The sequence below is a fragment of the Acinonyx jubatus genome, chromosome E2, assembly GCF_027475565.1.
Source record: "Acinonyx jubatus isolate Ajub_Pintada_27869175 chromosome E2, VMU_Ajub_asm_v1.0, whole genome shotgun sequence".
NCBI classification, from domain to species: domain Eukaryota; kingdom Metazoa; phylum Chordata; class Mammalia; order Carnivora; family Felidae; genus Acinonyx; species Acinonyx jubatus.
The window spans coordinates 18155309-18171097 of NC_069396.1; the positions used below are offsets into that span (position 1 = coordinate 18155309).

The window sequence follows — 15789 nt, forward strand, 5'->3', positions numbered from 1 at the left end:
ATTCTTAGTAGGCTCCTGGATGGAGGCTGGTCACTAGAAAGACTTTCAGTTCTACCCCTATTCTCCAGAGAAGGAAGAGGGGCTGGAAATGGAATAGTCAATCAAACCTGTGTGAAGCCTCCATGAAAATTCCAAATGCAGTAGAGTTCAAGGAGCTTTTGGGTTGCTGAACACATGGAGGTGGCTGGAACAGGGGCAATGTCTATAGAGGACACAGACGCTTCACACCCCCTTCCCACATACCTTATTCCATGTATCTCTTTCATCTGGATGTTCATCTGTACCCTCTGATATCCTCTATTATGTAACAAACTGGTAATGGTACCTAAGTGTTTCCCTCAGTTCTGTGAGCCGCTCTACCAAATGATCAAAACCAAGAAGTGAGTCATGGGAGCCTCTGATTTGTAGCCAAGCCAGACAGAAGTGCGTACCTGGGCATCTACTACTTTTGATTGTCATTTCAAGTGGCGGGCAGTCTTAAGGGACTGAGCCCTTAACTTGTGGGGTCTGCACTAACTCCAGTTAGTGTCAGAACTGACCTCATTCAGAACACCCAACCCAGCTCATATCAAAGAATCAGCTGATATACGGGAAACCCACACATCTGGTGTCAGAAGTGTTTTGAGTGTGGTAACACTGTGAGAGTAAAGGAGAAACACAGAGTGTGTTTTTCTATTTACCTGGAAAAATAAAAATCATGAAAATTAACTCAAGAAGAAATGGTCCCATACCTATGAAATGGCCCATACCTACTTAAATGGTCCCATATCTCTGAAAAGAATTATATCAGAAATTAATAGTACCACAAAGCCCCCAGCCCAGAAGGTTTCAGAGATGAGCTCAGCCACATGTTCAAAGGAAGGTGAAATTACAGGGCACACACTTGGTAAGTGGGAAAAAATGAGGCACTTTCCCAACTTGCTTTGACATCCAGAATACATAAAGAATACTATAAGGTAGTAAGAAAATGAAAACTGATTCAATGGGAAAAAGTGGACAAAAACATAAAGACATTACACAAAAAAGGAAACATGAATGACTAATAATCACCTCAATAAGATCAGGAAAATTCAAATCCAAAGTTCAAGATACATTTTACATCGACCAGATTAACAAAATTTAAAAATTATGACATTCTAACCTATGTCTACCAGGTGATAAGAACCAAAATGTTCATGGCCACACTATTGGCTATTGTTTGGTAGTGCCAAAAACTAGACACAGCCCAAAAGTCCAGTAGGAGAGCAGATAATAAATTGTAGCACGTTCATACAGTGAAGCTATATAGTAGTAAAAGTGAATGATCTTCTGTTACGTGGATCGATCTTAAAACATTAATGTTGACTTCCAAAAAAAAGCAATTTTCAGAAGAATACATGAAATGTTATATACATAGTCCAAAACCAGAGAAAACACATAAAACTATAAAGAAAAGCATGGATTGATTTAGGAGTGGGATCCATTTGGGAAGGGACATCAAAAGGCCTTTCAGAGATAAATGTCTTACTTCTTCAACTGGGCGTCAGGTGTGTGGGTATCTCTTATATTATTCTCATAAAAAGGTATTTCACAATTTTAAAAATGCTTAAAAAATGAGAAGGAATAATAGATGAAAAAATGTTTTAAACACCCTGAAAGACATAGGATTCTTCTACACTTACAAAAATGAAGATATAATTTATATATTTATATATAAAATACATAAAACTCACCCTTTTAAATTATATAATCAGGAAGTTTTCAGTATATTCACAGAACTGTACAACCACTACCATTATCTAATTCTAGGAACCCTGTGCCCATCAGCAGTCACTCTCCACTGATCCCTCCCTCCAACCCCTGGCAACCACTAATCTACTTTGTCTCTATGGATTGCTGATTTTGGATGTTGTGTGCTGAATCCTTTCACTTAGCATGTTTTCAAGGTTCATTCATGTTGTGTTATGAATCAGTACTTTGTTCTTTTTTATGATTGAATAATATCCCATTGTATGGACATCCCCATTTTGTTTAGCCATATAACAATTGATGATTGTTTGGGTTGTTTCCAGTTTTTGGCTATTATGAATAATGTCGCTGTAAGTTTTCTGTGCAACACATCATCAATTCTCTTGAATATATATATACGTATATATATATATACGTATATGTATATACATATATATATATATACATATACGTATATATATATATGTAGAAATACTGAGGATTCTTCTACTTTTGAGATACCCTTAATGAGAATTTAACATTTAAGAAATATACGGCTTACCAAAAAATCTGTGTAAATGATGTTTGTAGCTTTAGAAAAACTATTTTGTTTTTGTCCATGAAACATGGGAATAATTCATTTTACTCATTTTGCCCCTTATTTTGAAGCCAATCAACTCAAATCTTATGTTATTACCTTGTCCTTTCTCAAGAAAAATGATTTTGGATTCTGGAAGAAAATTAGATCCAGTCACAATCATTTCATGACCTCCATTTACAGAACAACTGTTGATACTATACTTCTCAATATGAGGAAGTTCTTGAGCAGACCGCTGAGCTGTTTGGTTTTTTTTTTAGGAGTTGAGAAGAAACAAAATATTAGTTTACAATCTTTCATATGTAAATGACAAATTCAAGCTATACAATGAAAATAGAAGCAAACTCTGGGCTTTGAAAATTCAAGACAACGGTAACAAAATCCACTAAAATAACCACATTATTTAGAAAATACGACTTATTAGATTTGTGATTTCTAAATAATTTTCTTACAACTGTAAAGAAACCAATGACGAAAAATTAATCAATGCTTGCAACTTCATATTGACTCCAAAACATTAATTTCACCCACTTTCCTCTTTTTAGCTTAAGTCTTCAATGTATTTCTTCCCTACAACTGTTAAAATTGATGAATTTAATATAACTATAAAAAGCAAATTAATCCAAACATATGTAATTATACTGCATACAATTAAAAGACAAGTTTCTGAAGGATAAACACGAATTAGCTCTTTCATCAAGAAAATATCCAGGTCAGGGGTGCCTGAGTGGCTCAGTCAGTTAAGCATCCAACTTTTGATGTCAGCTCAGGTCATGATCTCACGGTCAGTTGTGGGATCGAGCTCTCTCCCTCTCTCTCTGCCCCAACCCCTCCCACATGTGAGTGCATGTGCTCTTTCTCTCTCAAAAATAAAAATCATGTTTTTTTAATCCTCTTAAATAAAAAAGAAAGAAAATATCTAGATCATCACCAAGACAACAAGATGCCATTCTGGACAATTTTCCAAATAACTAAATAACTGAAGCATACATGAAGTACACACTAAATTTTTAAAAATGGAAGTAAACGTTTCTACAGTGCACTGCACTTTTCCTTCTAGTGTATGTGAACATAATTTTTAATGCCTCAGAGCCATTCTTTAAATTATCAACTTTTATAAACAGTACCCTTGGTGCCACCTTTCTCTGATATTGCCTGATTCCAAGTTGTTATATTTTGTGGAGATCCTATTTCTGGATTCTCTATTTCTTTTTTTTAACTGCTTGAGCTTTAAGCTACACATTACAATTCTTTTGAGGGCTTAGGTCCTCTAGGGGTTTCTTGCAAATGCCTAGATAGTTAGGTTTTTCTCTGAATTAAAACAAAAAAAGTGTGGATTATGCTCTCTTCTTCACAGTTGGAAAACAGGTCTACTTTTCTACTTCCTGGGTGGAAAACTGGTAGCTCTGAGGGTCAGCTGTTTTGTTTGACTAGAACATTTTAAAGAAATTTAAACTTGAATGCCTTAGGAAGCACACATTCTCAGTTCACTGTGGCTCTTGTTTCTCCCAACTATTTAAAACCAAGCCACAAAATGTATTTAAATTGGGATCAATGCTCTATTCAAAGAGAATGCTAGGGGCACCTGGGTGGCTCCATCAGGTAAGTGTCCAACTCTTGGTTTCAACTCAGGTCATGATCTCATGGTTCGTGAGTTCAAGCCCAGCATCGGGCTCTGTGATGACAATGTGAAATCTGCTTGGGATTCCCTCTCTCCTTCTCTCTCTGCCCACCCCCCTCTTGCACACACGCATTTGCGCTCTCTCACTCTCTCTCTCTCAAAATAAACAAAAATGAAAAAAAGAGAAAGCTAAAACAGACCCTTTCATAGGGCATGGGTCTGGGATTCAGGATCAACTATCACTTGGAAAGTATCAAGCACCAACCTAGATCTCAGAAAATACTTATGTCCCTACTTATGTTCCAAATGACTCACAGAGAAGGGGCATGAAGACAAGCACTGGCTGGCCTAGGAAATACATTAATTCATGTTTTAGATATTTATGGTGGAAACTAGCCATCATGGGTACATTCAAAGTAACAGCAAAACTGTGTTCACCAGGGGAGCCTGGGTGGCTCAGTCGGTTAGGTGTCCAACTTCAGCTCAGGTCACAATCTCAGTCTGTGGGTTCAAGACCCGCATTAGGCTCTGTGCTGACAGCTCAGAGCCTAGAGCCTGCTTTGGATTCTGTGTCTCCCTCTCTCTTTGCCACTCCCCTTCATATATATGAAGATACTTCATGTGTGTGTGTGTGTGTGTGTGTGTGTGTGTGTGTGTGTATACATATAAACAATAAAAGAAAAAAGAAAGAAAATCCAAAGAAAGGTTAATAGTGACTACACCACAGGGTAGTGATTACAAAAGATTTTGCTATTATTCCTTGTACCATTCTGCATTTCTTCTTTTTCCATTCTGTGTTTCTATATTCCCAACAATAATCACATATTAATAAACTAAAAGAAAAAATAGAAAATCATTTTAGAATAACTTCATCTCAAAAACTCAAACTACTCTATGAACTTAAATTACTTAAATTAACTCTGGGGCACCTGGGTGGCTCAGTCTGTTAAGCTTTCCACTTCTGCTCAGGTCATGATCTCATGGTTTGTGAGTTTGAGCCCTACATCGGGTTCTCTGCTGTCAGCGTAGAGCCCATTTCAGATCCTCTGTCCCCTTCTCTCTCTGCCCGTCCCCACTCTCAAAAATAAACAAAACAATTGAAAAATTATCTAAATGAACTTTGCTAAAAAATAGAGGCATATATGCTTATATGGGCATAGAAGAGTCTGGCAGGAAAATAAAAATGCTGGCAATGATAGCTGCTTATAAATTTTTTTTCAACATTTATTTTTGAGAGAAGAGACAGAGCACGCACGTGAGCACAGGACGGGCAGACAGAGAGGGAGACACAGAATCCAAAGCAGGCTCCAGGCCCTGAGCAGTCAGCACAGAGCCGGACATGGGGCTCAAACCCACCAACTGTGAGATCATGACCTGAGCCAAAGTAGGATGCTTAACTGAATGAGCCACCCAGGCGCCCCCCAATAGCTGCTTCTAATAAGGGGAAATAGTTGACCTGGAAATTTGCTTTTCACTCTATATTCTTTTTGAATTTTAATAAGTACCTGTATTGTCTGTTAAAAATACAAAACTATTTCTATAGTGAATTCTATTACTATGTATTTACTCAGTGATTTCTCAGTTAACTGTGAAATAATAAAGTAATAGTTCAATTTCATAAATAGCAAAAGGAGGCACAGAAAGGTACTACAGTAGGTTTGATCCCAAATAAAGAATGCACGTGTTTAACAGAAATAACATGGTATAATTGAAAGAGTCTAAGAAAACCTGTGTTCTAAGCACAGTTCTGTCACTAACAAGCAAATAAGCTTGCAGGAGTACTTTAGACACTTGTGCCTCAGTTTCCTCCAACACAAAATTAAGACATGAATTGGAACACTTATAAGTCTATGCCCTAAACATCTAAATAGCAGTTTCAATACTACAGTACTACCAGCTAACCTACCAGAGGCCCACAGTTCTCCAGGGTGTAAGTAGGTACATGTTCTAGGGCCTGTTCTCATTTCTTGCCTTTGTAAATCAGGGGAAAAAAGCATTCACTTTCTCAATCTGATGTTGTAAACAGGTTAATGGTTTAAAAAAAAAAAACCCCTTTAAGTCTTTATTTAGCTGAGGTGTCAGCTTGCAGAGATAGGCATCTTCCAACAAGGCGGCTCATGTTTTAATGAAACAAAGGTGACCAAGGGATACTTAATCATAGCTTCATTTTGTCCTCAGGTGTCATCAAGCCCACCTTCCTCATTTATAGGTTAAAAAAAAAACTGTGGTCAATGGAGCCCCTAGGTGGCTCAGTTGGTTAAGTATCCAACTTAACCTTAGCCCTGAGGTCATGATCTCAGGGCTCATACCCAGACCCACATCACGCTCTCTGCTGTCAGCACAGAGCCCACTTTGGATCCTCTGTCCCCCACTCTCTCTGGCCCTCCACCCCCTCTCAAAAATAAACATCAAAAAAACAAAAACAAAAACCTGTGGTCAAGAGAATGTGTTTATAGTCCCACACAACCTATGGTCAAATTATAACGAGAACCCATTTTCTAACTCCAAGATCTGTATTCCTCCCACCTAAACACATAGCTTATTTCCATACAAGAAAATCTCCTCAGCTATCCAGACTCTGTGCCTCAGTTTATACTTTTAATCCAAATATTACATTAAAAGCAAAATAGGAAATTGCCTATTATAAACAAAATTTGAAAACATCATCACAAGCTCACTTACAGCACTCAACAGGTATGGAAGCTGTCTGAAGAGAAAGGACTTTTCCATTGGGCTGTGGGATGTGCACACGGAATACAAGTCGTACTCTAGTATTCTTTCTGCCAATATCAGTTTCTCCTTTTCGAAGTTCTATATCTGAATTGCGGAGTTTCAAAATACCTGCACAGTCAATACTAGGGAGAAAAATATACACATTTTATTTGCTTACTGATATTTAATGGTTCCCAACAACTTAGCTAAACGTGGCAGGGAAGAACTATCACTACCTAAAATAAGGTCCAAAAAGAAAGATGTATGATTGCTATTTCAATTCTGAGATTAAAAATGTTTTGAATGACAAAAGTGTAATAATGGTAAGTATGGCAGATTGTCTAAAAAGATGGCTGTCAATTATTCCCCATTCTTGCACCTGCATGCCACTTTTCCCATTAAGAGGTGAAAGCTGGCCTTATGATTTGACAAACAGAATGTAACCAAGTGATGCAGTATAAGTTATGAGCCCAACATTAAGCCTCTTTTGTTCTCTTGGAGCCCTGAGCCACCATGAAGTCCATCCAGGAAACTGGAGAGAAAGGCCAAGCCAATCCTCAACTACTCCAGTCACCCCAGACAGCTTGTATGTTCCAAATCCAGCTGAGCTCCCAGCTGAATTTAGGTGCATGAGTGATCTCAGCTGATACCACATGAATAGACCAGCTGAGTCCAGCCAACCCTAAGAATCATGAAAATAATGAACAGTTATTACTTTGAGCCACTAAATTTTGGAGTGCTTTTACAGAACTAGATAAGTAATACAAAGTAAAAAGACCTTAATTCTATGTAAGTAACTAAGCCAGAAAAGATTAACCTGTAGGACTCTAAATCAGTCATTAATAGCATATTTAGACTTTTCTAGTGATAGGTTTATTAGTAAAAACAATCCATCAGGCTAAGATTCTTTTATTTTTAAAGAATACACATATAAGATTAAAGTTTCGGCATTTAGGGTCTAACTTTTCATTATCTTCAAAATGCATTACTTGTATGGCTGCTTAACACACAATCAGGGTAGGAAAGAGTACCTACAACATGTGTTTGTTATTCACATATTGAAAGAATAAAGCAAATGGAAAACTAGCAATCAACATCCTAAAGTTTACTCTCCCTTGTGGTATTACTTGTCATCCATCCCTTTGCTTTATCTACCAATAGTCCCAACTCTAGTGCTCAACTGTCCAGAGGCCACAGAAGTTGCTGTAAAGGACAATATGTGTTAGAAAACTAGGTTATCAAGTTAAGAACCAGTAAAGCACAAGAAAGAATCCCAAAGGGTGAATATTTTCACCTTCAGAAAGACACAGGAGAAGAAATTTCCAAAAAAGGAAAACACTCTTGAAAGTATTTGTCATTTATGGATAATGAATTATACTTAATTAATATTGAACAATTGCACTTTAGCTCAAAGCAGTACTGATCAAATTGTATCAAGTAGTGATTATTCATGCTAACATGCCAATGAGCCTTTAGGGGGAAATGCCAGAGATCATCCATTTTATTGAGTTTTGAGGAAAGGTATTTTATTTTATTTAAGTAAACTCTACCCCGGACATGGGGCTCAAATTCATGGCCTCAAAATCAAGAGTCATGTGCTCTACTGAGAAGCCAGCCAGGTGCTGAGAGTGAAGGTATTTTAGCAGAGAGCTAAGTTTCTAAGAGAAGAGTTAGAAGAAGAGTATCAGAAATGACGATCTTAAAGCTCTGCCTATGAATTTCAAGAAAAGATAAGACCAGACCAACAAGAAAACTACACATGTAGGAATAAATCACTATTAATTCTGTTTACAGATACAACTATATTTTATTTATTTTTTTAAGTACGAGTATATTTTAGATCAGAGTATAATAATGCCACATCCGTTTTCATCCAGTTTTAAAAACAGGGAGGAGTTATGAGTAGGATAAGGCAGTAAATACTGGAATCCATACTGAATGGCCAGAAAAACTTCAGGTGTGTGTGTCTCTAAGCTGGGTGGAATGAGAGCAGTACCTGTGTTTGTTAACTAGAAACAATGATATTTCTGCAGCTTTGTCCTTTCTGGATTTATCTAGGTAGGCAGTATATGCCAGAACTGGTTGGGCAAGGGACATGAATTCTGACTACAACCTATTTCATGTGCTAATAGATGAGAAAAGGAGAAGGTAGATATGTTCAGATCCTACTATTTTTATTTTTTCACCTTATTTGATATGTGAAGCTTTCCCAATTTCTTGAAAATCTTACAAACTCATGTACTCTTTTTAACTGAATTCACTGATTTATACATCACTTTTAAAAGGATGAGGCATTTTACAACATAAATACAAATAAGGTCAAGGAAAAACAGAAAAAAAAATTAAATAGAAGCAACAGGAAATATAAATATGTTCCAAATCTAGGGGTATACAAATTACTATACCTGAACTTGACCGAACTTCCCAGAAGCCAAGGCAAAAAGGAAATGTGATAAAGTTTACAGGTCTCTCCTTGTCTGGTAAAGCAAAATCTACCATGTCATCAGCCTTTTCCCTTTAACTTGAAAAGATTCTGTGTGTGTGTGTGTGTGTGTGTGTGTGTGTGTGTAATGACCAAGAGATGATATCTTTAATAGTGGTTTTTCAGATTATGAAGAGTTATTCATATGGATATTTCTTATTCTATCCTTCAAACAAAGTTAAGAAGTATAAGAAGCTTCTGGTGATTTTCTATTTAAATTTAACTTGATTCAAGTCTAGTGCTTTGAACACCCAGAAGAATGAATGGAAACGTGGCCTATAAACCATCTCCTAGGGATCAATTTTATGAGTTCTTAGAAAAAGATGATTCAAAACTGAGTTTTAAATTTCCCTCTGCAGCTACCTGTATAGTCATATGCTTTTTTTTAATGTTTATTTATATTTGAGAGAGACAGAGCATGAGAAGGAAGGGGCAGAGAGAAAGGGAGACAAAGAATCTGAAGTAGGCTCCAGGCTCTCTGAGCTGTCAGCACAGAGCCTGACTCAGGGCTTGAACCCACGAACCATGAGATCACGACCTGAGCCAAAGTTGGACGCTTAACTGACTGAGCCACCCAGGCGCCCCAGTATATTCCTATGCTTTTGATTCTAGATGAAAAAGTAAGATCTTAGAGTAAAATAAACCTACATGCATGCATTTCTCATTCAATGGTTGGCTACCTCACTTATTTGAAAATGGGTCAAGGGGCCATTAAGCATCAAACTTTGGTTCAGGTCATGATCTCATGGTTCGTGAGTTTGAGCTCCGTACTGGGCTCCATGTTGACAGTGCAGAGCCTACTTAGGATTCTTGCTCTCCCTCCCTGCTCCTCCCTCATTTATGTGTGTTCTCTCTCTCTCTCTCTCTCTCTCCCTGCCTCACTCCAAATAAATAAACTGAAAGAAAGAAAGAAAGAAAGAAAGAAAGAAAGAAAGAAGAAAAGAAAAGAAAAGAAAAGAAAAGAAAAGAAAAGAAAAGAAAAGAAAAGAAAAGAAAAGAAAAGAAAAGAAAAGAAAATGGGTCAAATGGATGCCTGGAGGCAGATCACTGTTCTCTTCAAGAAAGAGCTTTGTTCAAGTGGGAAACAAGCATTGGTTGAGATTCCAAAGTTCTTTCTGTATCAGAGAACACAGAAATTTTAAGAGTAGAGACCACTGGGGCGCCTGGGTGGCTCAGTTGGTTGAGCGACCAACTTGAGCTCAGGTCATGATCTCATAGTTCGTGAGATCAAGCCCTGCAATGCTGACAGCTCAGAGGCTGGAGCCTGCTTCAGATTCTGTGTCTCCTTCTCTGTCTCTGCCCCTCCCCCATTCATCCCCCCTCCCCCTTTCTCAAAAATAAACATTAAAAGAAAAAAAAAAAAGAGTAGAGATCATCACGGCTCAGTTAAGCATCCAACTCTTGACTTTAGCTCAGGTCATGATCTCGTGGCTCCTGAGTTCGAGCCCCACACTGGGCTCACTGACAGTTTGTGGGGCCTGCTTGGGATTCTCTCTCTCCTTCTCTCTCTGCCCCTCCCCTGGGGTCTCTCTCAAAAATAAATAAATAATCTTAAAAAAAAAAAAAAGATTAGAGACCATCAGTTAGCTATCTGCTTTGCCTTAAAAGAACTCTGTAGTAGCCCCTGTGTGATGACTTATTGGGTTGGGTTCTCCTGTACTGCCCATTTGAACAAAGCAGGTAAAAATAAGGTTTTTATCTCAATATTAACTTGTCTTTCCCAGTAATAAGTAGGTAACAAGGTAAGTTCTTAAGGCAATTCTTATAATAATATAATTTTATCACAATATTCAGTTTACCTAAAAAAGTTATTTAAGTATAAATTTAAAGGAAGAGATCTAGAGACCAAAATCTAATTTTATATAACTATTCTTGGAATAGCCTGGGACAGATGTTACTGCCATTTTAAGAAAGGTAGTTTGAAACAATTTCTGTAATAAACCTCACTATAAGTTTCAAATACCTAGTTGTGACGGGATTAACAGTTGCCTACTAAATAAATATCTATTTCCCCCTTCTTTCTTACTAATAGATCCCTGTATCATTAGAGGTAGCAATGTGCTCAGGTAAAAACAAAACAAAACAATCCCAGACCTTCCTTATTTACAAGGATGAACAATAAGATATGCTAGATAGGTTTCTGTAACAAGCCTCTTGATAAAGACAGATTAGACAGACTAACTTGTGGCACCTGACTGGTTCAGTTCGTAGAGGATGTGACTCTTGATCTTAGGGTTGTGAGTTCAAGCCCTACAATGGGCAGAGAGCTTATTACTTTTAAAATATATATAAACAAATACAACACAGTAAAATAAAGAGGCTAACTCAGATGGAGGTTTTCTTTAGCCCTTTTTCCTTATTCCTTCTGGGACTATGGTTGTGATGGTTCGAGTTCCAGCAGCCATTTTGTAACAAGAGACAATCTTGAGGACAGAAATCACACGTTAAGAATAGCAAGGGGGCGGGGGGCACCTGGGTGGCTTAGTCGGTTGAGTGCCTGACTTTAGCTCAGGTCATGATCTCGCGGTCTATGAGTTTGAGCCCCGCATTGGGCTCTGTGCTGACAGCTCAGAGCCTGGAGCCTCCTTTAGATTCTGTGTCTCCTTCTCTCTCTGCCCCCACCCCTCCACTCTCTGTCTCTGTCTCTGTCTCTCTCTCTCAAAAATAAACATTAAAAAAAGAAAAAAAAGAATAGCAGAGGGGGCACACGAGTGGCTCATTCAGCTGAAGTGTCCAACTCTTGATTTTGGCTCAGGTCATGATCTCAAGGTTCATGAGATCGAGCCTCACATCACGCTCTGTGCCAACAATGCAGAGACTGCTGGGGATTCTCTCTCTCCTTCTCTATCTGCCCCTCCCCTGCCCACATGTGCACACACTTTTGATCTCTCTCAAAATGTACACACACGCGCGCACACACACACACACACAAAGAGGGGCACCTGGGTGGCTCAGTCAGTTAAGCGTCTGACTTCAGCTCAGGCCATGATCTCATGGTTCATGAATTCCAGTCCCGCCTCAAGCTCTCTGCTGTCAGCACAGAGCCTGCTTCAGATCCTCTGTCCAGACCCTCTCTCTCTCTGCCCGTCCCCCACTTGCTTTCTCTCAAAAAAAATATTTTTTTTAATTGGGAAAAAAAAAAAAAAAAAAGACCAGCAAAGAAGAAAAACAGAGTTTGGGGCCCCAATGACTTACGGAGTTCCTGTGCTAGCCCTAAAAATGCCTATTTGTACATTTCTTTTATGGAATAACAAACTAAATGTTGACTGTTTAAGCCACTGCATTCCTTGTGTGACATATAATCCTAACCTGAACAAAACTCTAAAGCATTCTCATTCAGAAGCTAGCCACCTCATTTTGTTTGGAAAGGAGTCAAACAAGTAAGCCTGAAGATAGTAAAAGTTTCCTTAAGGAAATTTGACAATCATAATAATTGTACTGCAACTGTTCTTTTGTCTACCCTATTAGACTGTGAGCTACTTGCAAAAAGTCCATATATTTTTATCTTTAACATTTAACAAAATGCTTGGCTGGTACCACATGGTTCACAAACTTCTGCTGAAGTGCATTTCCTTTCTGGAAATCTGCTACCAACTTTAGCTAATGTCTTACAATTATCTACATAATGTTATTCTGTTAATTTAGAACCATGAATAATTCATTTCTGTACTATAAAAAGAAGTATGTTTTTCTCTGAAAGTTGTTTTGGGGGAAAAAAAAAGAACTGCCCATTTTGGGGTATGTTTCCAGATACCTGGCTGACATATTGTTTTCAGGAAGAAGGGGAATTTCCAGAACCTTTGTGCTGGCAATTATTATCTCTTGACTTGCAGTAGCAACAGTCTTCCCAGTGATTCGATGCACCTGGTAAAATGCATGAGGTCGTAAATATCGATCATCTGCTGTTCCAATAAACATCTGTAGATTTATCGGCTTTTCATTATAGCCCAGGAGCTAATTAGAAAGAACAAACAAAAATACAATTCATTATCCATTATATTTATAATAAGTTTACAACAGGAAGTTTATTATATCTGTAACATATATTATTGATACACAAAATGTTATTTCAAGAAGGTAACAATAAAAATGTAATAAGTGAACAATCTTCCAAATGTCAGAAGATTATGAGTTGTAAAATGCTGGAATGTTACAAAGGAATGAGGGGGTTTTGGTTTTTTTGTTTTTTGTATATATATCCAGAATAAAAATTTTGCAAAGCTTTCTTATAGAGTACTGTGAAAAACCACAAGGAAAGGGTGCCTACATGGCTCTGTTGGAAGAGTTGCAACTCTTGATCTTGGGATTGAGTCTGAGCCCCATGTTGGGTGTAGAGATTACTTAACAATAAATTAAAAAAAAAAAAAAAAAAAAGGTGCCTGGGTGGCTCAGTTGGTTGGGCATCCAACTCTTGATTTCGGCTCAGGTCATGGACCCAGAGTTCTGAGATCAAGCCTCGTTTCGGGCTCCGGGCTGAGTATGGAGCCTGCTTAAGATTCTCACTCTCTCAGCCTGGGTGGCTGTCAGTTAAGTGTCCAACTTCAACTCATGGTTCGGGAGTTTGAGCCCCATACCAGGGTCTCTGGTGTCAGAGCAGAGGCTGCTTCAGATCCTCTGTCTCCCTCTTTCTCTGCCCCTCCCCCAGTTTACTCTCTCTCTCTCTCTCAAAAATAAATATTAAAAAAAAAAGAAGATTCTCTCTCTATCCCTCTGGCCCTCTCCCCAACTCGTGCTCTGCAAAGAGAGAAAGGAAATAAGGAAGAAAGGAAGGATAGACTGACTCTGTACTTTAGGCAATATTAACCATCCAGCCCAGACTTAAAAGACGTGGGTGTGCGGGGGCACCTGGGTGGCTCAGCTAGTTAAGTGTCCAACTCTTGATTTTAGCTTGGGTCATGATCTCACATTTTGTGGGTTCAAGCCCCATGTTGGGCTCCATGCTGACAGCGTGGAGCCTGCTTGGGGTTCTCTCTCCCCCCCTCTCTCTCTGCTCCTCCACTGAGTTCTCAACCAATCTCTCTCTCTCTTTCTCTCTCTCTCAAAATAAACAAGTAAACTTTAAAAAGACTTGGGTGTACAGGAAGGTCCTCTAACAGGCTATTAAAATCAGAAAGTTTGTTTTAGTAAAAAAATCTCAAAAAGCCTATTATATATGTTATCAACTTAAAATTTCAACTGACTTAACAGGCTGGGCTACTTGACTTTCTCTGGTGTCCTTAACTATTTTTGAGGTTAAGATGTGTATATAGGAGTAGGACCAGGAGGTGCTGGAGGTAAAAATAGCAACCACCAAAAAAGGAGGAAAATAAAAGAAATAGAGCCTGAAGAAGTACACATATAGCACTTAGGGAGATTCCCGTGTCCAATCTGATGCTGACTAGCACCCAAATGACCCACCATTATGCAGGTAACAATGACAAACAGGAACAAACATAAAGAACTACTTCAAAGTATGGAGAGCAAATATAAGCATATACTGGAAGCAAAGTGACACATGCTAGAATAGTAACAAAACAGTGTTTCCTGTTTTTAAGGCTTTCAACCTGAGGGAAGGCCACAGACCATGCCTTACAAAGTGGTTGACCTTCCTGTACAAAATCTAGTCTTGAAGGGCCTCAAGAACCAAGGACAGAGTTTGGGACAACTTCAGCCTCTGAGGAACTCTGAGTTCCCTCAGAGTAAAAGGGAACTCCCAGAAAGGAGACAGCCAGAGAAGGGGAGCTCCAAGTTATACAAATAAACTTTGTCCAGTCCTTTGGCTGACCTGGAAACCATCCATAACAGGTCAGATCCCAAGGAGTCTAAGGCTAATATAACTGAAATGAGACTATGAGCTCCCACCAACCAGAGAGACAGATTTTACAGGCTGACTCTAAACAAGTTAAGTGACTGCTTAAACAACAAAAAAAATTCATTCTTTGGGGTTACATTTGGGTATATATGTATATCTGGTTTTGAATTGAATTTCTTTATATATTCTGAATCATTAATCCCTTGCAGATATAGGATTTTTACAAATATCTTTCATTCTGTAGGTTGTTGGGTTTTGTTTTTTTTTTTGTTTGTTTGTTTTTCACTTTCTTGGTGGTGTCCTTTGATGCACAAGTTTTTAACTTTCATGGGAGTCCAATTTATCTAGTTTGTCTTGTTGCCTGTGTTTCTGTTGTCATACTTGAGAAAGCACTGCCAAATCCAATGTCAAGACTTCCCTGAATGTTTTCTTCTAAGAGTTTTATAGTTTTAGTAAAGTCTTACATTTAGGACCTTGATCTGTTTTGAGTGTATTTTTGTCTATGATGTAAGGTAAGGGTCCAACTATATTATTTTGTGGGTAGATATCCAATTTTCCCAGCACCATTGGTTGAAAAGACGGTCCTTTCCCCCAGTGAATAGTCTTGGCATTCTGTAGAAAATGAACTGACCATGTGTGAGGGCTTATTTCTGGGCTTTCTATTCTATTTCATCAATCTGTTTGTATGCCAATACCACAGTGTTTTAAACACTGCACCTTTGTAGTAAGTTACAAGTTAGGAAGAGTAAGCCCTCCAAATTTATTCTTCTTTTTCTGTGTTGTCATGCTTATTTGAGGCCTCTTGCAATCCCACATGAATCTGAAAATATGCTTTTCCATTCAACAAAAAAGGCTGTTGGAATTTTGGTAGGAGCACT

At 38.3% G+C, this 15789-nt stretch overlaps 1 protein-coding gene across 6 annotated transcripts in view; it reads right to left on the reverse strand.

Annotated features, from left to right (window-relative positions):
* NFATC3 (nuclear factor of activated T cells 3) overlaps nucleotides 1–15789 on the reverse strand; it is a 135777-nt gene that overhangs the window by 49272 nt on the left and 70716 nt on the right. For 5 of the 6 annotated variants that reach the window (XM_053211298.1, XM_027076038.2, XM_015068853.3 and 2 more), the window contains 3 exons: nucleotides 12875–13074; nucleotides 6609–6781; nucleotides 2405–2545 (listed from right to left, as the gene is read on the reverse strand). In XM_053211298.1, coding sequence (XP_053067273.1) covers nucleotides 2405–2545; nucleotides 6609–6781; nucleotides 12875–13074 — 514 coding nt within the window. The remainder of the gene's footprint in view (nucleotides 1–2404; nucleotides 2546–6608; nucleotides 6782–12874; nucleotides 13075–15789) is intronic. The other variant, XM_027076039.2, reaches the window with a different exon arrangement.